Source organism: Cygnus olor, chromosome 20, assembly GCF_009769625.2.
Source record: "Cygnus olor isolate bCygOlo1 chromosome 20, bCygOlo1.pri.v2, whole genome shotgun sequence".
NCBI lineage: Eukaryota > Metazoa > Chordata > Aves > Anseriformes > Anatidae > Cygnus > Cygnus olor.
In genome coordinates, this window is record NC_049188.1 from 1,123,831 (window position 1) to 1,149,370 (window position 25,540).

The 25,540-nt window shown below is 47.1% G+C and overlaps 1 protein-coding gene across 2 annotated transcripts in view; it reads left to right on the forward strand.

Annotated features, from left to right (window-relative positions):
* The window catches only part of LOC121058083 (S-adenosyl-L-methionine-dependent tRNA 4-demethylwyosine synthase TYW1-like), a 107,160-nt gene that overhangs the window by 77,966 nt on the left and 3,654 nt on the right, over window positions 1-25,540 (forward strand). For both annotated transcript variants that reach the window (XM_040533115.1, XM_040533116.1), the window contains exons 15-16: window positions 2,034-2,144; window positions 16,200-16,367. In XM_040533115.1, the coding sequence (XP_040389049.1) occupies window positions 2,034-2,144; window positions 16,200-16,367 (279 nt within the window). The remainder of the gene's footprint in view (window positions 1-2,033; window positions 2,145-16,199; window positions 16,368-25,540) is intronic.

Below are 25,540 nucleotides of genomic sequence, written 5' to 3' on the forward strand. Positions count from 1 at the left end.
ATTGACCTTCAGTAATCATTCTCTCGATTGTTCTTTAATTGAAGTTACTCTTCCACATACTTCTGTAATAAAGATGCTACACTATAGAATTATTTTCTCAAAACACTGTTGAATCCTTGTAGGAATTAAGTCTTCTCTTACACTTACCCCTGGAGAGTGTAGCAGGTTTACCTGGTGCTTTAGGCTCTCAAGACGACAGGCAGCAGGCACCGAGTGCGTTGGACATGCTTTTGTGTGCATTGGCTTTTAGTTCCCTGCACGTACCCCAGCACCCTAAAGGCTCGCCCCTTGCTCTTCTCTGCTGTTAGCTGGAGGAAGGAGGTGCTCCTTTTTTTTGTTTGTGTTCTAGTTACTTGTTAATAACCCGGAACGATTCCATAGTAAACTGGTGTAGAATATTGATTTAATTTTTTTCTTCCATGGAAAACACTTGTATGTTGTTTTAGGACGGTGATGAGTTGATTTTTACACAGAGGGCAAAATTCACTTGTATTGCTTGTAGGCCAGAGGGACCTGCAGAGGTAAAATGTGGCTGGGATAGATAGAGAGTGGGAAACTTTCGTTTTATCTGGGGAAGGGTGATAGAGTGAACAAAACCAGAGCCGTGTCCTGGCCCCTGTCCTGGCTTTGCCCTAGCCAGTGGGATGCTACAAGGGCATTGCAGTGCATAAAGGTCTGAGGTTTTGTGATGAAAAGTTCAGTTCAGCAGCAGATATCCTTATTACCTCATTGTTCTGTGGTGGGGAAAAAATGGAATAAACTGAATAGTGTATCACAAGTGGCATTGAAATTGGGGTAACCGTATGCCACAGACATGTTAATAGGTAAGGGAGAATCTCTTAATTCAAGCGATGAAAGTCTGGACTTTGTGGAGCAGGAGAACCCGACTCCAGCCCTTGCTGTGCTGTGAAATCCTGGCCTTGGTGCGTAGTGGCCTTTGTCACATCATGCAGCTGATGTGTTGAGCGAGTGCAGGGAGTTAATCCAGAAAATCTAACCAGAAAGTTGTCCAGAACGCTGTATTTCACCTACCTCTAGAATTTAGTGGAAGATGAAGGGAAGGAGAGGGGAAAGGGGCAGATGTAGGCAGGGAAGCCGGATCCATCCCATGGCCAAGTGATTAAGGATGCGTTGATGGCCAAAGTCCTTTTGTCACCAGTAACTGCTGCAGAGAGCAGCCCTTGGAGGAAGCATCTGAGTAACTCCAAGGAGAGAAGTTCTCAGGGCGCTGCCTGGAGCAGTGCACGGGGATAAATCCAGCCGGGGCATCCTGGTGCGGCGCGAGCTGCCCGCAGCGCTCAGCTGGCTCGTCTTCGGCACGGGAATGGAGGGACCAGGTCTGTCGGGGATGCGGAGGGCAGCGAGGGGTGGGTGCTGCTCTTGCAGCCACGAGTGCTGCAGGTACCGTGGTTGTCCATAGCAGTTTGTGCCACACTTGTTGTAACAGTAGGTTGTAAGTGAGGTACTTGCACTGTTTCCTGGCTGTGATTTTTAGCTGTTACTTTGTGCTTCCAATAAAATGTTCTGCGTAACTGATTGCCCGAGAGCCTTTTCTCTGTAACGTTGTACCTAATGTGCTGGAAGAGTTATCGGACAGGGGCAGGCAATGCTCTGTCTGTCCTTGTTCAGCCTGTCCAAAAGTGACCAGGGCCAGGTGATCCAGCTGGAGGAAATAAAATAGCTGTAGAGCAACTAATGGTGAGATTTTAAGCCTGGGGAAGTAAACTGAAGTGAGAAAGTTCCTGGTTATTTTCCAAATAAGTAAAAGCTTCTGTGAAAATGAAGTGCCTGGGTTTTGTAGAGAGGAGATGGGGCTTTGTAGAGCAAAAGGTGGCTCAGCTCACAGATGTGGAGCTTCCTTCAAAGAACAAGTGAAGTGGCTCCTGGTTTGGGTCTGCTTTGTCTTACCCTGTGGCTTCTTGGAATAAATGAATGTTTTTTTTCCTATTTGAAGCTGTATGGAAGGCTGGAACATCATCCATGTGTCAGTGTCGATTGGTAATGAATTTTTATTTTTTATTTTTTTTTTACAGCAACAGCGTACAGTCTATAGGCTGACACTGGTGAAAGCTTGGAACGTGGATGAACTCAAAGCCTATGCTGACCTGGTATCGCTGGGTAAACCAGACTTCATCGAGGTCAAGGTGAGTTGCACATCAGTATTTTACCTTTTTCCTCCCTGTTTCCCACATAAACAGTGTTAAAGTTTCCTTCTTCCAAAGGTTTCACTGATGTACAAGGAACGTATCTCTTGCTTTTAACATCAGGCAGACAGGTTTCAAATGCCTTATACGTGTGTTCAGCATAGTCTTCAGTGTTATGTGAGGCCAGCTTTATGGCAGCTGACATCAATTTCTGCCCAACAGAATCATAACCCTCTGGGCTTTTTTGTATTTCTCGTGAGAGCAGGGACAGATAAATAGTTTTAGACTTGTTTCTTTTATGTCAGCCAACATTTTAAGCAAAATGTTCTAGGACAAGCTGGTAGTTTGTGGCATTATTCTTCCCACCGTGGTCTCAAATTCTGCCGGGGGAAAGGCGATAATGTCTGACTCACTGATGTAGTATTCATCAGGCTGTGCAAAACAGGAGGAAATACTGTCCTCGGGACTGGAAGAGCAACTAACAGGAGCATGTGAGATACAGTAGGGCAGGAGGTGCTTTATTTTGGGATTAATCAATTTAGTATACAGAGAATTTAAAAAAAAAAAAAAAAAAAAAAAAGAAAATAATAAATCACAATGTGTTCTGTAAGGAGTCACTATCAGCGTTTTCTTCCAGCAGCTCCCCCTGCAGACCAGCACATCTACCTCAGGTCTGCATCTTTCCAGCTCTATTACTTCTGCACTTTCCTTTCTTTTTCCTTTTTTCATTTTTCTTCCCTTTTTAAAACCTTTATTTACTGCTGCTTTGAAGAAAAAAGTTTGCTAAAATTTCCTTATGAAACAAAACCCAAAGGGGTCTTACAAAAAGGATGGAGAAGAACTCTTTCCTTGGGTGGATAATGATAGGACAAGGGGGGTGGTCTTAAGCTAAAAGAGGATAGATTTGATTAGACATTAGGAAGAAATTCTTCACTCAGAGGGTGGTGAGGCACTGGCACAGGCTGCCCAGAGAAGTTTTGGATGCCCCAGCCCTGGAGGTGCTCAAGGCCAGGCTGGATGGGGCTTTGGGCAACCTGATCAGGTGGGTAGAATCCTTGCCTATGGCAGGGGGGTTGGAACTGGATGACCTTTAAGGTCACTTCCAACCCAAGCCTTTCTATGATTCTGTGATATTATCACTATTGGGAGTTCTTTTTGTCTTTGAATGTGCTGCTGAAGTTGATAGCTTGATACAAACTAAGATGTTGGGTATGGTTTTGGGGGGGAAAAAACCCTCAGTTTTACAATGCATGTCAGGCTGTTTTATAAGTAAAGTAAAACCTGGCAGAAGAGCTGCTCCTGTGGGACCCTTCCACCTTGCATCTCCTCCCTGTCTCCCTGCAGCCTGATGGTACAAGATCCTTCCTTGCAGCAGTGAGGAAGACAGATGAGTGCATGCCAAGTGTGGAGGCTGAGGCTGTACGTGCTACTTAGACTGCTCTGTCATGTAGAGACTTTGATTAACTTACACCTGTTTCATTTTTACTAATTAATGTTTCCGAGTGCAGATTCCCCCGAGCGCTCTCCAGGGCAAACATCTGTCTCCTCCAAGGCAGCAGTTCCCTTTGCCTGGGGAAGGATTCAGCCTCACAGCTGTGGTTCTCAGCACTCCCAGCAACTCCTCCCTGGCAAAATCGTGGCCTGGACTGTTGGGGAAGTAGATGAGAAGCCCCCTGAGGTGGTCAGGGATTGACTCTTGGTGCTTACCCAGCTGGGCCAGGCTCCTGCCCAAGCTGCTTCCATCAAAAACGTTGTCTTTGAACTGGGCACTTCGAGGTGCTTCTCAGTTCTCAAGCAGCGATGACTTTACTCCGAGGAAAGGATGTATACTGAGCACTTCACCCTGTTTGCAGAAGTATTAACTGAGGTGGAGAGGGGCTGCGTGGCACTTCACAAAAGCCACGCAGCACAGTGGGGTAGCTGAGGGTTTGGCCTCACTCAGGAACCAGCCCCACACCAGGCTGCAGGAGGACTTGCAGGGGTCACAGGATGAGGAAGGAAGGTGGGTGCTTGTGGTGCCTGCTGTTGGGTGGATTTGGGAGTTTTTGTGCACTGACGTAAGTTAGCAGTCTTGTTGGGTTTTGTTTTTTTCAAAAGAAGTGCATGCCGTTTAATTCTACTTAATTAGATTAGCGAGCAGGATGCTTTCATCTAAATGGAACAGAACTACTGGAGCAAGTCCAGAGGAGGGCTACAAAGATGATCAGAGGACTGGAGCACCTGTCACACAAGGACAGGCTGAGAGAGCTGGGCCTGTTTAGCCTGGAAAAGAGGAGACTGAGGGGAGACCTCATCAATGTGTATAAATATCTGAGGGGAGGGTGTCAAGAGGATGGAGCCGGTCTCTTCTCAGTTGTGCCCAGTGACAGGACGAGAGGCAACGGGCACAAACTGAAGCACAGGAGGTTCTGGCTCAATATGAGGGGGCACTTCTTTACTGGGAAGGTGACAGAGCACTGGGACAGGTTGCCCAGAGAGGTTGTGGAGTCTCCTTCTCTGGAGATACTCAAAACCTACCTGGATGCCATCCTGTGCAAGGTGCTCTAGGTGATCCTGCTCAGCAGGGGGTTGGACCAGGTGATCTTCAGAGGTCCCTTCAAACCTCGGCCATTCTGTGATTCTGTGAATGTTTTCAGAAATATTCCAGCAGGTAAGGGAAGGTCTGGTAGTGCTGCAGGACAGAAACATCTCCCAGACCCTGGCCTCACAGGATACTGGTCTGGGCCAGGTCGTGGTTTGTCCTTTCATGCCAAGGGGCAGAATACCTCGTGCCTCATTTTCTTCCTCCATGAGTAGGTTAGTGGTTGGTGTACCTGCACCATTGCCACAAAAGCCCTCTGCAGGCATGAGGAAAGTCTCTACTCTTGGAAATATGAACAGCAGTACTCAGGACATGGGAAAACCCAGGCTAAAGCCTTTCCAGAGGATGCAACGCACACCGCCCTTGTCTCTGCTAGTTGCTGTACTTTGGCTGGAAGTGATGGGGAGAGAGCCTTCCTTCCCTGCCCACAGCCTTCAGTAAATAAAGCTTCCCTTTAAAAAGTAAAGAAATTTTGTGGTGGCTTTCCTGGAACAAGGGATTTGCTTGTCATTAGGTTGTGTTTAAACAGACCTAAAAAGGCAGAAGGCGTGCTCCCAGATTTCCGTATGAGATGTTTTTGTGAGAGCCAGGTGTTCTTAAACAATTTGCCTTTTTCTTGCCTCATTGGAACATTGCACTTGCTCCAAAAGGTGGGCACGTAGTGATCCGCAGAGGGAAAGTAGCTTACAGTAAATGCAGGATTAGCCCAGCCAGTGGCCTTATTTGTTTCGCATAGTTTCATCTGCCAGTTCCTGCTGAACAGCCGTGTTCCTAAAGTGTGGAAGATGTGGCTCTGTGGGGAGGCACAACAGCGTTCTCCTCTGGCTGCTGTGCATCTGTGACTTTGCAATGCAAATGGATTAAATGGCTTCTCGCCTTGGGAGCGGAACCAATTTTTCCCTTTTTCTGAGCCAGAAGGGTCAAGCAGCCAGCTCCAGGGGGCTCGTGAACATCGAGTTGAGTTGCTGCAGGGAAGGAGGCTCCAGCCAAGCCCCAGCTGGAGAGGCTGACAGGGACAGGGGTGTTCAGGGTGGCTTCCTCACTTTGCTGACCTCTGAAGTGTCCTCTGTTCACCGGTGGTGGTGTCCCCATCGCTGCTGGTGATGGTCATGTTGTTGCAGTGCCTGCCACCTGCTGTGGCACCCCTATGTAACAGAATGTATAGGCTACCCTGCTTTGCTCTCAGTTGTGCATCCTGGAGATAGCTTCTTTCCACAGCGTTTTTTTTTAATGCTGGTTTGTGAAGCCCATGTCCAGTGCCCTACCCACGCGATCAGCACTCTCGCATGGCAGGATCACCGGGGCACGTAGCCACTGCGGGGATTTCAGGGGTGTTGTACAAACCTTTGAGCTGCCCTGATGATGAACAAGCTGGAATTAGGAGAAATTTCTTTACTGAAAGGGTTGTGAGGCATTGGAATAGGCTGCCCGGGGAAGCAGTTGAGTCACTGTCCGTGGAGATCTTCAAGAAACGTGTGGATTTGGAACTTAGTAGCATGGTTTAGTGGTGGACTTAGTGCTAGGTTAAAGGCTGGACTGGATGATCTTAGAGGTGTTCTCCAACCTGAATGATACTGTGATTCCATGAGTTGAGGTTATTCCATTGCTTCTGCCCATGCACTGCAGGGCGAAGCAAAAGCTGGGGTCTCTGTCCCTCTGTTTGACTGCTCTGGAATAAAAGGTGAGTAGATGTAGGCAAAGGGCAGCAGCAGAAAAGAGACTGCATTGGTAATTCAAGTGTAGCCCCAACGCCTGGGGAATTTGCAGTTGTGCAGGCAAAGCATACGCAGACTATGGCATAATCCCACGGTGGTCAGAGTGGTGCTTGGTCTGATAATGTATAAAGCTGGGAGTTAAATTCTGACCCAGAAGAATCCCGGCAGGGTTGAGGAGTGTTCAAACCTAGCACTCGTTGCTGTCGCAGTTCCTGTTCATGGGCTCCTCTATGTACTGAACAAAAACTCTTGCTGGTGTGTAATTGTCCTTGTGTCCAGCTGTGGTATTTGTGGTGTTCACACTGCATTTGTGACATGGGTATTTTCTCCAAAAGACTGATTTCTTTTTTTTTTTTGATCAGAAGTAACTTCTTATGTTTCTTTGAGGATGAAACACTAAAGAATCGGTTTGGCATGTGCTTGGGGCGTGTTTTGTTGTTGTTTTTTTTTTTCCAAGACCCCAGTGAGATAGGTTAGGGCAAAGACCAGGTCATGCTTAAAGCAAATAAACAAAAAAATATTACAAGATACTGCAAAGCATCTGCCAGAAAATGAGGCTCATCTCTGCGGGATTTCCTGGTTAAATACTTGAGATAAATGACGTTCATTTAAAATGAATGTAGCTAATCCCCTGTTGCTCCAGAGAGGCTCACAGGGTGGAGTGGGTAGAGATTTAGATTCTTGCAGAGCTTAATACTTGTTCTCATTTACATGAGTATCTTACAGCAGTGTAACTCTGTGGGACCCTGTTCTCTTATTTAAGCCAATAGAAATTAGTGTTGATTACTGGTGTGCAAAAACCCAAGTAAAGGAAGAATCAGTCATGTGGTCATTAAATACATATCACTTTTATTTATTACATTAGTCAACTTGAATGCCTATCACAGTCGTACTGGGTTGATTGTTAGATTTAACATCTAGGATGCGCAGCTCATCTTTTCGCAGTGGCAAGCATTGCAAAACCCTCTTCTTGTTTTAAAAGCCAGAGGCTTCTGCTAACACACAGTATGTTGCCATTTATATTTGTTCTTAAACCAAAGGGGCAAAAGTGTTTAGAAGGGAAAAATGTAAGCAGGTCCTAAAGAATTCGTTCAATAGCCTACGAGTGGAGCATGCTGTGGGGGTGTTAGCTCAAGGCCAGCCGAGCACCCAAAACCCTTGCGGACTTTTGACCCCTGCAGGCAGATCATGGAGCAGCTGGGTACGTTTGCATGCGTAATTGTGGTTGTGCCCAGGCATCCCCTCTGCACTGCCAACAGGTGTAAGACTGCGTGTGTGCAAGTGTGCTTGTGAAGGGCTGATCCTTGCACACTTGGCTTTTGACTTCAGAGCTGTGTCCGTGATGGTGCGGGAGGTGCGGTTGCTCTGCTCGGAGCTGGAGGTGAACCAGCCCTCCTCGGGGAGGCCATCTGTATGTGCTGAAGTGAAGCTGCATCTTGCAGCTCTCCATATCAGCCTGAGCAGAGAGAGCCCTGCTGCTTCTCTCCAGCCTTTTCATTTGAAGGAGGGAAAAATAATAATAAAGCCTGTTGGGCTTGTCCTCTGGTCAAGGGCTGTTTGTATCATGGAGCTTGGGCAGAGCAGGGGTGGGATTTGTGGCACTGCACAGAATTTCCTCGAGCCTTCATAGAATCATAGAATATCCCGAGTTGGAAGGGACCCATAAGGATCATCGAGTCCAACTCCTGGCACTGCACAGGTCTGCCCAAAAGTTTAGACCGTGTGACTAAGTGCACAGTCCAATCTCTTCTTAAATTCAGACAGGCTTGGTGCAGTGACTACTTCACTGGGGAGCCTGTTCCAGTGGGCGACCAACCTCTCAGTGAAGAACCTCTTCCTGATGTCCAGCCTAAACTTCCCCTGCCTCAGCTTCACACCGTTCCCACGGGTCCTGTCACTGGTGATAACGGAGAACAGGTCACCTGCCTCTCCACTCCCCCTCTCAAGGAAGTTGTAGACTGCGATGAGGTCCCCCCTCAGCCTCCTCTTCTCCAGGCTGAACAGGCCTGGTGACCTCAGCCGCTCCTCATACGTCTTCCCCTCTAGGCCCTTCACCATCTTCGTGGCCCTCAACCATCTTCGTCGCCCTCCTCTATTCCTCAAATTGATGTTCAGCTGCTTGAAAGCACTTGTCCTTGGCTGGCTGTGCCAGCACATCACCCAGCTCGTGGTTCAGGGACCAGCTCGTGTTCAGCAGAGCTAAGGATGAGGTTCTGCAGCTGCAGCTCCTGGTCAGCATCTGAGGCTTCGCTACAAAATTAAAATGACCAAGTCAATGTCTGAGAGGAAGGACCAGAGGGACATATCTGTCCCAGTCTGCTCAGTCTTGTCCTCTTAAACAGTAAAGACTAAGTGCTAAAGAATTAGTGCTAAAGACTAAGTAATAATGAGGAAAATGAGCTCTGCTTTAATGAGTTTTTAATTACATGCACCAATAAGCGATTGCCCCCGCCTGTCAAAAAGCTACTCAGAGTCTTGGTGCCATTCCAGTTAGATGAGAAGACAAAGTTAAAAAATCACCTATCCTCATGCTTGCCATAAAACAAACCTAAGCAATGTGTAATTGCTTGAAGGGGGGAAAAACAAACAAAAAAGACTTGCTGTTTGCACCAAGCAGCAAGCCATGGGCCCAAGAGCATCTCTGCACTTTGCGTGGACCAGACAGGAGGCGTGGAAGGGGCCGAGGTGCCCACAGCAGGGCTGAGCAGCGCTGTGCGACCCCCCTGGGCGAGCTGCGGGGCGGTCGGGGCCACCCCAGGGACCGGCCGTTCGGGCACCCCAGTTGCCCTGGGTGGGAGCACGAGGCTGCACATGGCACGGGCGGCTTCTGGGTAGGTCCCGAGCTACCTCTGCTGAAATCTCCTCCTTTGATTATTTGCATCTGGGTGACAGAGGCAGGGAGCCGGCTTGGTATTTCTGTTGGTTCAGCTAAAAGTTACTAACACATGGTGTGTCTGAGGAGTTCGGCTTGACAGGCATTTTTGCATTCTTGGAGCACCTATTAAGGCTTGATAACAAGCTTCATCGCAAACAGAGGTGAATGATTACATCTTGAATCTTCAAGTGAAGCTGCCACATCGTGTCATTGAAAAGTCAGTCTTTAGTCCAAGCCTGCGTTTTGTTGCAAATAGGTTTCTGAAACTGAGAAGGAATTTTTGCAGTCCTGCACTGGGCTTGGGTGCAAAGGCAACTCTTGTGAACATCCAGGCGTAAGGAGGTAGCTGGCAGCTTTCAGCACGAGAAAAAGGATTAGCCTCCAAAGTAAGTGGGAAGCACAACACATGGGAATGGCTTGTGGGGCTTTTAGCTATGACCAGATGAAGTTGTAGAATACAAAGTCTCTTTAGCTCATGGCAGCTGGCCATGTGTGCTGGCCCAGCGCTGCTGCGCGTGTTCGTAACAGTGACGTGGGGAAATGCTTTCTGTCCTCTGCCTGCTTTGTTGCAGGGGAAGGGGGCTAGCACCGTTAGCCCATTGCAACTGGGGAAACTGAAGCACGATAGGAAGGATCACAGCAAAGCAAGTCACTGTCAGGCTGAAGTCTCCCCCTTGCCTGCCAGTCTGAGTCTAACTTCTGCCTGCCTGCCTCTCTGCGGTCTCTTTTAGAGGGCATGAGGAGTGGTGGCTGGGGGATTTAACAGTGAGCATTTCTCTTGCAAGGTCTGTAACATTCACTTCTAAAAGCTGGAAGGAAAGTTCACATCCAGCGTTTCAGAGCTTAGCCTTTATGCGAGGAGTTGCTGAAGATTTATGGGCTGCTGTGGCGCAGATCTGCATGTAGCCGTACGTGCGGTGCATCCGGAGAACTCCCGATAAATATCGGGGTTATGCTGCCTAACTAACCATTTCCGTTCCTGCTCTTCGCATTTAACTGACACAAATAAACCAACGGCCTTTGTTAAATCAACTTGAAAGTGACTATTAAAAACAAAAAGCAGCCGACAAGGCCGAATCCATTCCAGCGAGGAGCAGACATGCATGAGAGCTTGTGTATATAATTTGGGCAAATGCTGATGCTCAGATCATAAGCATTTTTATTGCAGGGTGTGTGATCTATCAACATGTCATTTGAGGCTTTTTATATTCGTCTTGGGGCAGGACTGCCCCAGTTTTGGAGCAGTGGCTGTGTGGCTCAACAGGTCAGGAGCACTTGGCCGACGCTCTGTTCTTCTGTTAATTCACCACAGCCTCAATTGAACAAATGTATAATTTGTGGGCTCAGAGCTCAGAAAATTCTCTTGTTCAGTAATTAAGTTGGAAAGCCTGCACTTTATCTGAGCTAAGAAACAAAGTGCTGTCATATTTACTTCCCTTCCTTCATAGTCCCGTGGATTAAAATGACTGGTAGCTGATGAGATCTCCGGCGAGGAGCCAGATCGCAGTGAAGCAAATGTGCCAAGCAGCAGGCGACGTGAGCTTCTCATGTTTCTCACTCGCCACAGCAGTAATCATCTCGGCACAACGTGTTGCTTAAATACAGTTGTGCACGCTTGGCTCTGTTACAGCAGCACATAAATCCCGAGTGCGCTCGCTGAGGGTGCTCTGGATTCCCACCAGCATAACCAAGAACATCCGAGTTGCTTTTCAAAAGGTTTTCTTTCAAGGTATTTGCCTGTGTGGCATGATCAGGATGCTAAAGCATCCGTATTAAAGACTAATTAAGAGGCAGCATCATTGATGTTTCTACTGCAGGGAATTTTCTATAAGCACTAGGGTGTACAATAGAACAGTTTCCTTTTTAATACTTGATGTCTTAATAACTGTCTTCGTGTATTACTGAAAAATATAACATGACCGCCCTAATCAACTGTTCACATTTTTTAAGTGGTATCAGCACTCTTAATTAACTCAAGTTTTAAGAAGTTGGAGAAGTTGAAAGCTGATGTGCTTTCATTCGGTGTGCTGCTAAGCTGATTTTCATTGATTTGTGCATGTGAATTAATCAGCCATCCGAGCACTTAGTTATTCCATTTGCCTCTGTGCTTTCTTTGCTTGTAAATGATATCTTTGAAGTTTATTAAAAGAATGAGTCATGTTGTAGCTCGCTAAGAATTTTCCCCCTCATAGTCATCCATTTTTCATGCTGCTCAAATCATAATCTGTATAATGAACAAGGGAAAATATTGCTATATGGAGCTGTGTCTGTACCGCCGAACTTTGGAGATGCATATCTTAGTTGCTTGGCTGGCTGCTCTAATACGAACACTTAAAGTCTTTTTCAGACTTTCAAAGCTGGGCTTAAAAAAATTAATGTACTTCCCTGTTTAGTGTTCCCCCGACTCGTGTGCTGTTGTGCACGGTCAACCTGTTTGTGCTCCAGCTCTGAGTTACGGCGTGCAGCTCGAATATTGTTTGCCTGGGCAGATTAATAGAGAAGGGTCATCGTAAATTTAACAGCGAGAAAGTAATTGCTTCCAAAACTTGTACAGTTTCTAATTAGCATGAGTCTGTTTCTTTGTAACGTCCCCCTTTAAGCATCTGCCTTACAGTGTGGTTCACCTTGCTTTAATTTCAAGTGTTTGCCAAAGGTCTGTTTATTGCTGGACGTGACATGTTTGGCTTTAATGTGGCTGAACTGGGAACGGGGCATGCAATGTCAGCTGGGAGCAGGTGCCATAAACATGGTGGGGATGCAGGTGCCAGGTAGGAGACGTGTTCTTGAGAGGAAAAACATGACAGTGCATGTTTTAAATGCCCATGCTTGATGGGATTTTGTGCTTGGAATAAAATAATGGAAGTGTTGAGTTCAGGGGACTTGGGCTTTTGTCTGGAAGAAAAGCCAAGCTTCCTACGTGAGTTTGCCCTTCTGAGTGCCAGTGAGCTTGTGACCTTTGTTGTGATATGACAGGTTAAAGTGCTTCAATACACCTGTAACGAGTTTTATCTGGAAGGGCAGAAATAAGCAACAACACACTTCAGAAAACTTCACACTGCTGAGCTAATTTATGAAAACTTTAACTCAAAGATGGAGCAAGGCTTAAGTGAAATTGAGGTCACTGCTAAGACTGATCACTTGAACCTCCTCAGTTACTGATTTATATCTCCAAATTAAAATAACAAATCTCCAAGTTATAAGGTTGGAAGTGGCTTTGTCTTCTCTGGACTAGGAGAGCCTGTGGAGCTGCGCTGCCTGGGCTGCAGGGCACGAGTACTGCTGCAGAAAACCAGGTCTTCCGGGTCACTGCGAATGAAGCAGGGAGGAAAGCATCTTCTGAACAACGCCACTTCATTCAGTAACTAGATCTGAGGGTGCTTCAGGGAAACAGCTTTTCTGATTGCTTTCTGGAAGACTTGTGCTCTTCATGTGCACACTGGTGAGCCGCAGAGCTTTGCAGACCGGTTTGCAGGGGGAAGCTGCTGTCTGTGCTCTGCGCAGCTGATGCTCGTAGCGCTTGTCATATCAGCCCGCAGGTGCTGGGTACTTCCCACCCCATGGAAAAGGGTTTTTGGGGTTCCAGCACTGCATGACTCTTATTTCTGCCAAGTCAGCGGTGCTGTGGCAGCCAGGAGTGGCAGGGGCTGTGGTGGGTGCAGGCGGTGCTGCTGTTTGTGTGGGCAGGGTCAGGGGAAATCTGCAATCAGCACCCCTCAGTTTTATGAAAATCCCTCCGCTTCTTGCATACGCTTGTTCTGGGGCAGTTGCTTCGGCTCTCAGCATTTCACAAAGCAACGTGGACTTCTCACCGAGTGGTAGGATTATAGAAATTGTAAACTGTTCCGATGGCCTTTGGCCAGAAAATCACAAGCTGCTTTTTAATGTGGTCAAATAAATTCTGCTCGTAAGTAAACAGTAAGAATTTCTCTACAGCACCAACTCTTAGGGTTTTTGATCCTCCCTCTGCGTGTGCAGGAGACGGTCAGAGATGGACTGTTTTCCAGGCAGGTCCCAGTATTTTCTGAATTAATTGAAGCAAAAGATTGCAGGAGTAGCATGAATTGGAGGGAGCTTTTATAAATGCTGTTATGTTTTTGGGTGTCTATTCATGTTTTCAGTCTTGACTACTCCGTGTTTACTGGCACTTTACACTGGCTAACCCCAAGGCATGTAACTAATGGCTCTACACCACCCGCTTAGCTCCGAACCTCCTGCTCACCCTGGGAGCGTCCACCTTCATTTTGTGTCCCTGTGCCGTGCCCACCACCTCTCTGCCCCTGTCCCCTTCCTCCAGGGCCGTATTTGGGCTGATTCATGGTGGCAGTGTTAGTTTTGCATCTAGCTGATGCCAGCTTGTGTGGTTGCTGTTGTGTGTCTGCCTGGAAGCCAGTAGATACCCAGCAGTTTGGACGAGTGCCCCCAGCCGCTGGTTTTTAATGAGGGTCTGGAGCACTGAGTGGCTGGCTGTTGCTGTCTGTTCTTGTAGGTGAGGTCTGGAAAGAACCTGCTCAAGGGCTTCTTTAGGATGCCACGCATCCTGTACGTGCCGGTGAGCAGCCTGCAGACATCCATGCAAACACCACTGCTGGTACCAAGCTGGAGAATTACAGAATAATCTTGGAAGTTGGTGACTTGTTTCTTCAGCTAGAGTTAGTCAAGCAAAGTTTTCCACCTGGCTTCTAAAATCCCCTGACTTCGTGGGGCTTTGTGTCTGTCCTTTCCTGCTCAGCTGGGGCAGAACCAGCCAACCCTCGCAGTCTGCTCTGGGGCTGGGGCTGCCCTTAAGCTGCGAGTTTGGTGCTGGGCTTCTTCTGCCTGCGGGGCAATGAATGCAAGACAAAGAGCAGCACCTCTGTCTAGGCTTGACGTTGTTTTACAGTGTTTTGCTGTTGTCTGTGGAAGTCAAAGCAGCGATACTGCAGGGCAGGGAAGCAGACCAGAGGCAAAGCAGGCTGAATCATGAAGGTGAGGTTTTGGCAGGGCGCCAATGCCAAGGTGCTGACCAGGGCTCCTGTCCTTTTTCCCATAGTTTCCCACATGTCCCTGTGCAATTCTTTCACTTCCAGGTGTACACGCTCATCCTTCCTTCCCAGAGGTGTTCACTTGCTGGCTTTATTGAGGGGTTGTTAGGTGCTTGGCTGCTGCTGAAAAACACCTCAGGTGAGCAGAAGGGCAGAAGCAGAACTTTTTTTTTTTTACTTTGTTTGTTAATGGGGGAAATCTGGGTTTTGCCCTGGGGAGGAGGATGCTTTCATCCCTGTGGAATCACTTTTGGTTTAGCCAAGGCAAAGTGTTAAGTGGCACTGGACCATGCGAATTCTGCAGCTTTAAAGCCCGGTTCTGTCCTGCTTTGAACTTAATTAGCACTTGTCTTCAGAAGATCTCCAGGTTCACAGGAATCCTCCACTTTTTTCAACTTTTGTACCTTTTAATTTTTAGACATTTCTTTGGCCTCTCAATTGCACCCTTTGTGCATGCACAGACTAGAAGGATAATTTGTATACTTACGGATTTTTTCTTCCCCTTTCTTTTGAAAAAAAGGCATTTTAATGCTGTTTCTCTGGGTTCAAGCTGCTCCTGCCCTGCCAGCACCTACATCTACTCCTTTCTCCTAATGAGCCACGTCTCTGCCAGTACTGGCTCTGCTGCCCTGTGGGACTCTGCCCAGCCCATTGGCGCACGGCTGCATAATGATTTGCAAATGCCTCTCTTACACAAATACAGGGAAGATCCTACTGTTTCTGTAGACTGCCCAGTAGTCAGGAAGAACCTTGAGATCTCAAGTTCAAAACAATTGAGTAAAGAGCACTGAGCATCTTGCTTGAAACGTGCAATCCATTGCAGCTGCAGAAGCACGTATCCACACAGCCCAGGCTACGGTTCCCTGGGTCTCCTTGCATGGGCACCACGGGAAGGCAGCAAATGGGCTTTTTGTTTTGATTGCCAAAACGGTGTTGATCTGGGGCAGTTACAGCAATTGCCTGTGGCTAAAATAGACTTTTAACTGTCTTGTAATTAGATTGAACAGCCAGAAGATGGAGGGGCTTGGGGAGAACTGTTTTTACAATGAGCTAGGAAGAGATCTGTACAAATAGTAGGGGATGGTGGCAGAAATTGCAGCCTTGGCTCAGGAGGGGGAGTCGTTACCTCTGCAGAACATAGGTAACACCGTGGAAACACCGTGCTGCAACTTTATAGAGTCATTAGGGTTGGAAAAGCCCTCCAAGATCATCTGGTCCAACTGTCCCCCTACCACCAATGTCACCCACTAAACCATGTCCCAAAGCACCACGTCCAATCTTTCCTTAAACACCCCCAGGGACGGTGACTCCACCACCTCCCTGGACAACCTGTCCCAATGCCTGACTGCTCTTTCTGAGAAGAAATGTCTCCTCATTTCCAACCTAAACCTCCCCAGGTGCAACTTGAGGCTGTTCCCTCTAGTCCTATCGCTAGTTATCTGCGAGAAGAGGCCGACCCCCAGCTCCCCACACCTTCTTTTCAGGCAGTTGTAGAGAACAGTAAGATCTGCCCTCAGCCTCCTCTTCTCCAGACTTGTTGCATTAGTCATTTGTGAGACTTTATTCTAGGCACATCATGCTTCAAAGCAAAGCGACCTTCTCAGACATCCCTTGGTGGCTCAGGAGCACAAGCACTATCTGTTTGGGTGCTTTGAACTGTTTTTGCAGGATAATGCCTGACCTGTGTGTTGCTGTTGGGGAAGCCTGAGCAGACAGCGGTTACCGAAGCACCGAGGGACAGGTCGATTTGAAGCTATCCCCGAATCCAGATTCTTTTCCATAAGGTGCAGCACGAAGTGGGGTAAAATGGACCTGACCTTGAAGGGTTGAGCTGACAGTGACTGTTTCCATGTTTCTTCTCAGGGGGTGACGTACTGCGGAGAAAGCTCGGCCAGCAGCCTCACCATGGCCAACGTCCCCTGGCACGAAGAGGTGGTGCGCTTCGTCCAGGAGCTGGCCGAACTCATCCCAGACTACGAAATCGCCTGTGAGCACGAACACTCAAACTGTCTGCTGATAGCTCACAAGAAGGTGAGGCTCCTCTGTGCCAAGCTGTGAGAGCAGGCACCATGCCTTGTCCTTGGAAGTGATGTGCAATCGCCTTATTCGAGCAGATTTGTTTTTTTTTTTCTGGAGCTAGCTGAATGCTTCTGGAGGGAAAAATGCCTAGTATGTTCTGTAGAGAGTTAGTGAAGCCACTGCAGGTTTCAGTTGGTCGTGATAACTCACAGCACTTCCACAGCGATACAAAGCATGAAATATTTAGTGGGTCCAGGAAGAGCTCATTGCACTGTTTCTTGTGCTTTGTCACGCTCACTGCTTTGTGTTTTGAGAGAGGCAAAGGCAAATCTTGTTGAGGTGGGTGAGCTGTTTTTGTCTCATTGCCTTATTTTTCTTTGTGATGGTCTTCACTGGTATATGCAGCTCTGTAGGGAACTTACGCTTCACACCAGGTTAAGGTTGTGTTTTGCCTCCACTGGATCCTGGCAGTACCTTCCGAAGCTCTAGATGTCCTTGTTCACTTCAACCAGAGCTGGAATAACATATTTTGCTTCGTCTGGAGCTATAATTTTGGCAAAGTTGAAGTTGATTTGTAAATGTTAAATACCGGCTGCTTGCTTTTTTGAACTGGACCTGCCTTTCTGTAAAATCATTCGTCAGAACACAACCAGCACGTTTGTGTTCTCCGTCCTGATGATGGAGAAGAGGATGCAGAGCTGCCTTCTGATGCCACCCAGTGTCGCTCATGCTGCTGGGGCACTTTGGAAGCCAGGCATGTCTCAGCAACCTTTGAGTATGTATGTAAGACGTTGTGTTAGAAACTCAGGTTCCTTCATAAATACCATCAACACAATTTGAAATACAAGTGAAGTACCAAAAAATAATTTTTAAAGGATGCAGGTTATGAGAAATACCAAGTACAACTTGGCTTTCTGAGCTCCAGCAAAGCTTAACAGAAAGATGATAGGAAATGTATAATGTGCTAGCAAGGCAACTGGTGGAGCAACTACTTATTATGCTACTAGTGATGATTTTGCTCTTTGCATATTCTTTGCTTGTGTTTGCTGAAGCCACACATTCTCTCTCACCATTTGCTTGGCTGGGGACCTGGTTTTAGCCAGTGTTGTATGGCTTTACATGCAGGACAATTCTGGCCATACTATGCTACGCACAGGGAGTAACTGGTTAAAATCGCCACTTGCAGAAGGTCTGAAATATTTTGAATTGGTGTTTGGAAACAATTAGAATCTCATTGTAGAAAACTTATGTGCAGTTGCAAAACTTTGTTGCTTTTCTTGATTTGCTGTTTTATGGGAATATGTGTAAAAGGAGCAGAAAAAAATGTGATACCTGGCACTATTTTTTTTTGTTTCAACTCACCGTAAAGTTGCTTTATTTACAGTCTCAGTCTTGGTTGTTGCCACTGGCAACTGTGCCTGAACAAATCCTTGAATGCAAAAAATCCTTTTCTAAGGTGAAAGGCCCAGGGAAAGAAAGGAAACAGATTGCCACCTAAGTTATTGATGCATAATTTAAGTAACACTGTTAGTAACAAGAATAGATTGATACCAGCCCAGGAGGAATTCAACAGCTGCTTTGCTTTCCAAAGCCATTAGGAGAGGGTGTCTTTTGGAAGCAATCTATACTTGGTACTAAAACAACTAATAAAAAAATATATTTCTATTACATTTAATTCAGAATTTCAGGCTCCAGTGGAGAATAAAATTTGTCAGTGTATATTATTTGGAGAAAATCTGTACTCTGGGAACAATCAAACTGTAGTGAGTAATTGCAAAATCAAAGGTATCTTTAGAAAGTTAAGGAGTTGCAGGAAGTAGGTAATAAAAATAATTTTAAAATGTGATTTTGTTCTTTGGGCTCTGCTAGGTCTGAGTTTTGAGGTTTTCAAACAATACTAATACTAATAATTTTAAACCCTAGTATTGAAGTGCCAGCCTCTACTAAAGAGTCTGGACACGTCAGAAGTAATGCACCTTGATTATAGCCTCTGCTCCTTGACTTAAGAAGAGTCATTGATAGGCACCTGCTCACTTGATGAATAATAGTTTAGGATTTGAGCTCTGAAGTATTTTAAGGCCAGGGATGTAGGTAGAAAAGGGTTTTTTAGGTAGAGGAAGCTGCAGTTTGTCTAGTGGTATTTTCTTGTTTCAGGAAATCAAGAGGAGGTTATAGAAGCTGTTGCCTTTTAGGGGTACTTCAGTGTCTCGAAAATCTGCTGTTAGTCTTTGAAGTCTCTTCCCTCACACATATGCATGCACACACGTTTTTTTTAATTCCGTTGACCGGAAGTATGGTCATGGTGTCTGTGTGTCTTTCTACAACTAAAAATAAGAGGCTAGTGAAAGCCTTCAGGCCTCGGTGAAGCTGGGGAAGCGAGAGGACTGCTGCTTGCCTCGGGGAGCTCTGGACCTGGCAGCTCTGCACTGTGCAATAGCAGCTGCAAAGGTTGCATGAGCTTAAGCCTTAGTGTGAAGCGTTTGCTTTCCAGTTACCCTTCACAGAGCCCTAAAATAATAATGCAGGGAGCACCTGCACTGCCCTCGTAGTGAGCTGAGGAACCACTAGCTGCGGGTGTTCCCACACTTTGAGGTCAGCTGGGTATCAGTATGAGCCCCCGGGAGCCAGAGGGCAGCTGGGCTTGGGTGCAGGGTCCCTCTGGATCCGGGTTCCCGTGGCTGTGGGATTCCTCAGAGCCATCTCTGTGTGCCCCAGCAAGCCGACCTCCAGCCCGCTGCGTCCTGGCTGCGTCTGCTTTGGTTCTTCAGCAGTGGTGCTAAATCCTTCAGTAATTGTATCGCTTTGTACCAAATTCTATAAATGCCACAGTACAAAAACCTAATTTGTTAGTGCTTTTGAACTAATTGGCTGAGATATTGAGACAGCAGCGACTTTATAATACAACCATTAATATGTATAACCTTTTCCAGAGTGAGACCTCTGGCAGCTGACTTTCGTGCATTGTAACAATAAACGTCTCCTCGAGACAACCACAACAAGCGCCTAAGGAGAGGGAACGTGCTCCAGTTGCCTTGCAGCAAACATTTTTTTGAATGAAAGCTAGCATTTCAATAATTTCTCAAGTGAAACCCTCTGCCCCACTTTGTTGAATTTGCTTTATGCGTGTGTTTACCACCCGCTCCGTTGTATCAAAGCACTTGCCTGCCAATTAACTCCCCTTATGTTCATTTAAATATCTGACTCGCTTTTGCAAGGGAGTTGGTTTCCAGCCATGTTCTCCCAGTTGCTTTCCAGCCCCGAGTTTCTCGTTAGCGCAGTCTGCACCCCGTGCTGCTGCTCAGTCTGGTCCTTAGCGGGTCTGTGTGTGTGTGAGCATCCCTGCCTCCCCCGTGGTGCTGGGGTTGATTTCCATGTCAGTGAGCCATGCCTTAGCACAAGGAACACTTTTTTACCCTGAGTGGAGGTGCCTGTTAACAGGGTGAGGTGAATGGTCAGCAAGCTCAGAGAAGTTGCTATCAGCATCCTCTTTCGCCCCAATAAACAGATTTGCCTGACTTCTGCAATCAGATTCAGGTCCGTACCCTGGATGCAAGATCCTCTAGGGCTGCTTGGTCCAGATGCAGCGATTTTGCCGCAGACCTCCCTCGTCTCACCAGTGGAGTATTTTCTTTCCCTGGTGCTGCTGGCTGGCTCCTCTGGCGCAGCAGGGTCGCAGCAGGCACAGCGTGCCCACTGGCACCGAGCAGCTGCAGCACGAGCCAAGGCAGCCGCTTTTGGGAAGGTCTCTGCAACCACTCGATGGGGAAGATTTTGCTTTCGTTCCTCTTGGAGGCCCTGCAGGAGGGTATTCCCTGAGCTACCCCGTGCTGGTGGAGGTGAGGTATCCTTCCATCGAGGGTACGGGCGGTCTGATAAGGGAGACATGCTTTCAGAGGAAGGACTCTCCTCGCTGTCCTCTCCTGGAAGAGATGGGGAGAAGACTTCCCATAGCCAAGATGCGGTGCTGAGGGTGCACAGTGTGCCACCACAGCAGATGTCATTGGTGGTAGCTGCAATTGAAATAAACTGGGGGGAGGTGGCAACCTGGTCTGTGGTGCTCATCGCTCTCCATCAACCAAGAGATCTTCCCACCAGAGATGAAATCAGCCTTCTTTTTGTTCCCACCAGGCTTTCCAGCATCACCCGTGTCTGTCCCATGGGGCTCTGGTGGGACACGAGGACTTCACACGCGCCCTGGCTGTGCTTGTAGGAGGCTTGAGAGTTTGGGTGAAGGACAGTGAAGTTGCTCCATGCTGAGCATTTCGTCTATATTTAGGGAGGAGAAGGAAGCACTTAACTACCAGCTGCAGATTGGCTAACAAGGGTTATATTACAGAAAAATGGTCCATCACATCTGTTTCCTTCTTGCCTTGCAAATCAGTTGGAGAGCGTGAGCTGTCCCTGTGATCCTGCATCCCAGATCCAGAACTTGGACCCTGTCCTCTTGTTATCCTCAGCTGTTACATCAGCATTACCCCACGGCTGTGACTGGTGCAGTACACGGGGAAAAGGGACTTGGCTTGCTGCTTCACGTCAGAAGGTCACGAAAGATGCCACATCCCTGCGTTGGGGCTCCTCCCTGTCTCGGGACAAAGTGTCTCAGTAGCCAAAGTACAGCCTGATTGCAGGTGTGAGCATGAGGTTTTATGGGTTTTAAGTTGCCTTTTTTTTTTTTTTTCCCTCTGTCTCCTTCCATAGGAAGGTGGCTCTGCTGTGCTTGATCTGGTAGTTATTAAAAGAAGATCGGTTATGCTAAGGTAATCAATTTTTCATCCATCAGAATTAAAACAGTCTGGATGTAGCCCTGGATTAATTGGCAGATGAGTTGTTCATCTCTGCAGCGGGTACAGATTAAAAAAAAATCTGCAATAATGAATCTTTTCTTTAGACTAATTCATGCAAGATTAGATTTAATAAATAGAAGCTGACGAGTGGCAGAGGAACGATCCCACGAGCATCAGGCACTGCAGTACTGGCCCAGCAGCACACGGCCAGGTTGCTTTTGCCTTGGTTTGGTGTTGCCTTTTTGTTTCGCTGCTCTCAGGAAACGTGATAGCAAACCCCATTTCCAGGCACTGTAGTTGCCAGCTCTGAGAGGTGTTTCATCTGCTTCAGTGTGGCTGCTTGCAAAGAATGGGTTGGTTATAACCTTCTGTTCCACACGTTTGTTACTTAACTAGTTTAATCTTTACTTCTTCCCTGCAAAGCCTGAGGTTACAATTGATAAATAAAAATAAAAGGTTTTTAGCTTTTAACAAGCTGTGTGACCCTGTTAAGATTAGTCTTATCTACAACATTTCTTCTTTTTTTCCCCTGAATGGCTCCAGCTCAGCCACTTTCACTGTTGAATAAAGGGAGCCTTAAATAATTGTGAGCCGTAATTAGATGAGAAACTCTGTGTAATAATATAATGAATTATTTGTTTGACTTTAAGGAGTACTGTCAGAGTTCTTTGTACTGACAGGTGCCAAAAAGTCACTGCAGTTGCACAGTACAAGTTTTCTCTCTCATTATATGTGGTCTAATTAATAATGCCTTGTGTGCAGGAGTTGTTTACTGAAATGATTGTCTGCATCGGTTTTAAAGTAAGGTGCTCGGGACTGAGACCTTCAGAGTCGTTTTCCAGCTGCCTTCCTGATGTCAGACATTTTTCTGGGCACAGACATGGAGAGCGGCAATACAAAGCCAGTAGCTGAAAGCAACCTTATTGCAAATCCGAAGCGGTAAATAATTCCTGAGCAGCACATTTCACGTGGCATTGCCCCGCACTCAGACATCTATTTCAGGTCCCAGAGTTCTTAAACATTTCAAAACTCTGCAACCTTGAGAAGTAAAATGGAGTTGGAAGATGGGATTGTATTTCTCACAAAGGGAATCATAAAGGTGAGGCGGGCTTGCAAAGCCAGCCATGGTGGCAGCAGGAGGAATGGACCCATCTCAGCCTCGCGCGCTGCCTCTTGGGCTGCGATGTTTAAATTCCTTCTGACTGCAAGAGCCCAGCTGCACCGTCTAGACAGCTCACGACTTCTGTCCGTTATAGAAAATCCAGATGTGCGCCTACCCCACCAAATGTGGTTCACAGAGAGGTTCTCTGCAAGGCTCGTGCTGTTTCTTTAGGACTGATGTGCTGCAACACACCTGGAGTCTGGGACTGGCCCCAAGTCTCTGGTGTCAATGCAAATGCAAGAGGAAAATGGGTGGTGGGTGTACTTCTGCCCTGCTGTACAGCTGCTTGTAGACAGATTTATTTTTGTATTCTTAGTCAGATATCATTGCAGATCGATGAAATTTGCAGTGTGGTGATGCTCCTGAGTTGTTCCAGCTGCTGCCAGGGGAGCTAAGGAGAGGAGTGTTTCTGCTATGCACTTTTGTCTCAAAATGCTCTTAATGTAAACCGTCTAGTGTGAAGCAGGTGGTTTTTGGTGACCCCATGGGCTGTGGGCTCACCTGTTCTGAAATGCAGTCTGCACTGCTGGCAGGAAGCTGCGCAGGTACTCGAAAACACACAGGCATATTTTTAAGTTTCAAGAATATAAGTACAGAAACATGGAATTTAAAAACAAAACAAAAAACTACCTTAAGTGCCAAAGTGCAAAGCCCCGTTCCCTTTCCCCAGAACAATATTTTTTCCTTATTAGTAAAAGAATATATTTAGGCTCAGCAAAGAAAGCATTTCAAGGGAAGGTGCTGACAAACGGACTGAGGGTACCTGATTGCTTTTCCAAAGATAAGCTTTCTTCTCAAAGAATGTAAATAGAGGGTAGTAGTATTGGGTTTTAATCTCTCTGCTTTTAAATGCTCAGACAGTGCAGGGAGCACAATGCTGCAGGCTCTGAATGCATTACTTCCCATAAAAACAACGACAAAAAACTGGTTTCTTTTGGAAAGCACAGCCCTTCCTAAACCCTGCCTGCGGCACCGAAGCACCCCGCGGCACTGGGTCGCTAGAGCCAGCTTTGCCCTGGCGACACAGAGCCCCCGTGTAAGCTGTCAGCTTGTGTCGCTCAGCAGGGTTTTGAGAGAAGGCGAGGGAAGACCTCATCGCTTCTGAATGTGTAAGAGCAGAGCCAGCAGCTGGGTTTGATGTGGTTTTTGGGATGGGACATAAAAGTGCAGGCGAGGGAAGTGAAGCATCCGAGCTGCTGGCCTTACGAAAGCTCAGCTGCCGAGACTTGCTCTTGCAAAATGCTCTTTAATGTCTCATGCTCTGTGCAAACCAAGTAAGTGTTGACTAAAGCATTGGCCAAAACCCTTTTTTCAAAATGCTGGGGATTGCAATTAGAAAAACTGTTAGGGGACTAGCGTGACCTCCCTGCACACCCAGACTGCTCCCCGCTGCATCCATGCTGCTGAACGCGCCCCGTTTCCCTCTTTGCTACCGATTGATTTTTGCGTGGTTTTTAAGACTGCATATAAAGCTGCTGTATTTACCTGGTAAATACTGCACGTGCCTGGGGAAGACTTCATCTGCTACTAAACCTGTGCATTTATCCACACGTCCCCAAGTCATTGAAGAAGAGCTGGTTGCGAGCCCCCAAGCCCTGCTTTCTCCCTCTGCCCTGCATCAGCCTCACGGGATGCAATGGGGCAAGGCTGCCTTGTGGCCCCGTGGGCTGCGTGCCCTGGTTTGTCCTGTTCTGCCCGTGTTATGTCGTCCTGTCCAGGAAATGCACGCTTTTCTGCAGTGACCAACCAGAGTCAATGGGTAAAGAGGAGCCTTCTCCTTCCAGCATGTTTTCCTCTGAGGAGAATACAGCATTATCCTTGTTAGGATAAACTAATTGGGTTTTGGCTGACTTCCATTTTTCAGCATTGGCATTTCATGTGTCACCATTTCTGCCTCTCTTCTGTGTTTTATCCCTCCGTATAAACCCCGTGTTTATTTCTTCGCAATTATGCGTGTCTGGGCCAATGTAGTAAATTGTACTACTATATCGTCCTCAATACATGCATAAATTTTTATCCTCCAAAATTGTTTATGCAAATAGGTTGGTAAGGAGAGAAATATGTAGTGTGGTTCTTCTCCTTCGTGTATGTTGATAGGTTTCTGCAGCAAGCAGCTCCTCTCCGTACAGACTAAACAGCTCTAAACATACTGCAAAAGCTGATTTAAAGAAATTTCCCATTCGTATCCACGGTGCTGCAGCTCTGCCCCGTGCACAGGGCCTTGCTGTCATGCTTTAAAATAACTTTGAACCCAAAACCTGCAGAGCTGTAAGCAGCCGTCGTAGGGGCAGGGAGGTGATGCTGAGGGTGGTCGCAGCCACCTGATCCTTCAGCTCTGAATGTGTGCTTCCAGGTTTCTCCTGACTCGAGGGCCATTATGAGTTCCTTATGGTGCTCCTTGCACGAGCTGTAGGATCTGCAGAAATAGGGTTTTGCAGAGCTGGGCACCAGTGCGGCTTCTGACCGGAGCAAGCAGCGGTGGGAGCCTGGGGACCTGGGGACGAGAACTCCTGGGGGAAAGCGAGCGCTGGCCCCGGCATCACCTCGCTGTTGAGCAAAGCCCTCGGGAGGCGCTGAGTTTGCCTTTCCAGACAGCACAGCCTGGCCTCAGAGCCACTGAAGGAGCTTTATTGCTCTTTTTTTATGATGCTAACTTGAAAACGAGGGGAGGGTTTCAGCCGTTTGTCTTTTGCCGATGTATTTATCACCTTAAAAGACTTAACCAGGTAGTGAAAAATTCGATAAAACATCCAACTGCATTAGCTTGAAATAACACTGATGCCTATCATTGGTTCACCTGTTGTATGGATGTTGTGAAACTGTTCTGAGTCTTAAATCTTCCATTATCTGTGAAATAATCATAAAATTGTTAAAACTCGATCTGTAAATCCTGGGCAATTGAGGCTCTTCTCCCCTACTCCACGTTAGTCTGTTTTTTATTCCTTAGCAGAAGTAATTGGTTTCCATGACAAGAATAAAGGATGGTTCCCATCTCTTTGTATTTTATTGCCGTTGTTTTGCAGCCCCACAAATATTTAATAGTATTTAACCTGCTTTTGTAACAAACCCCAGGCAGCCTGCATCCGGCTGCTCTTGCGGGAGCTCTTGTTGCGCAGGTCTGCAGCGGGCGGTTTGCAGTGTCAGTAGCTTAGCTGTGTCAGGAGCTGCACGTTTGTATATCGAGTCCAAATTAAATGACTTAGAATCTCCCCTGGGTGCCCCAGCCGACGTTCAGGACA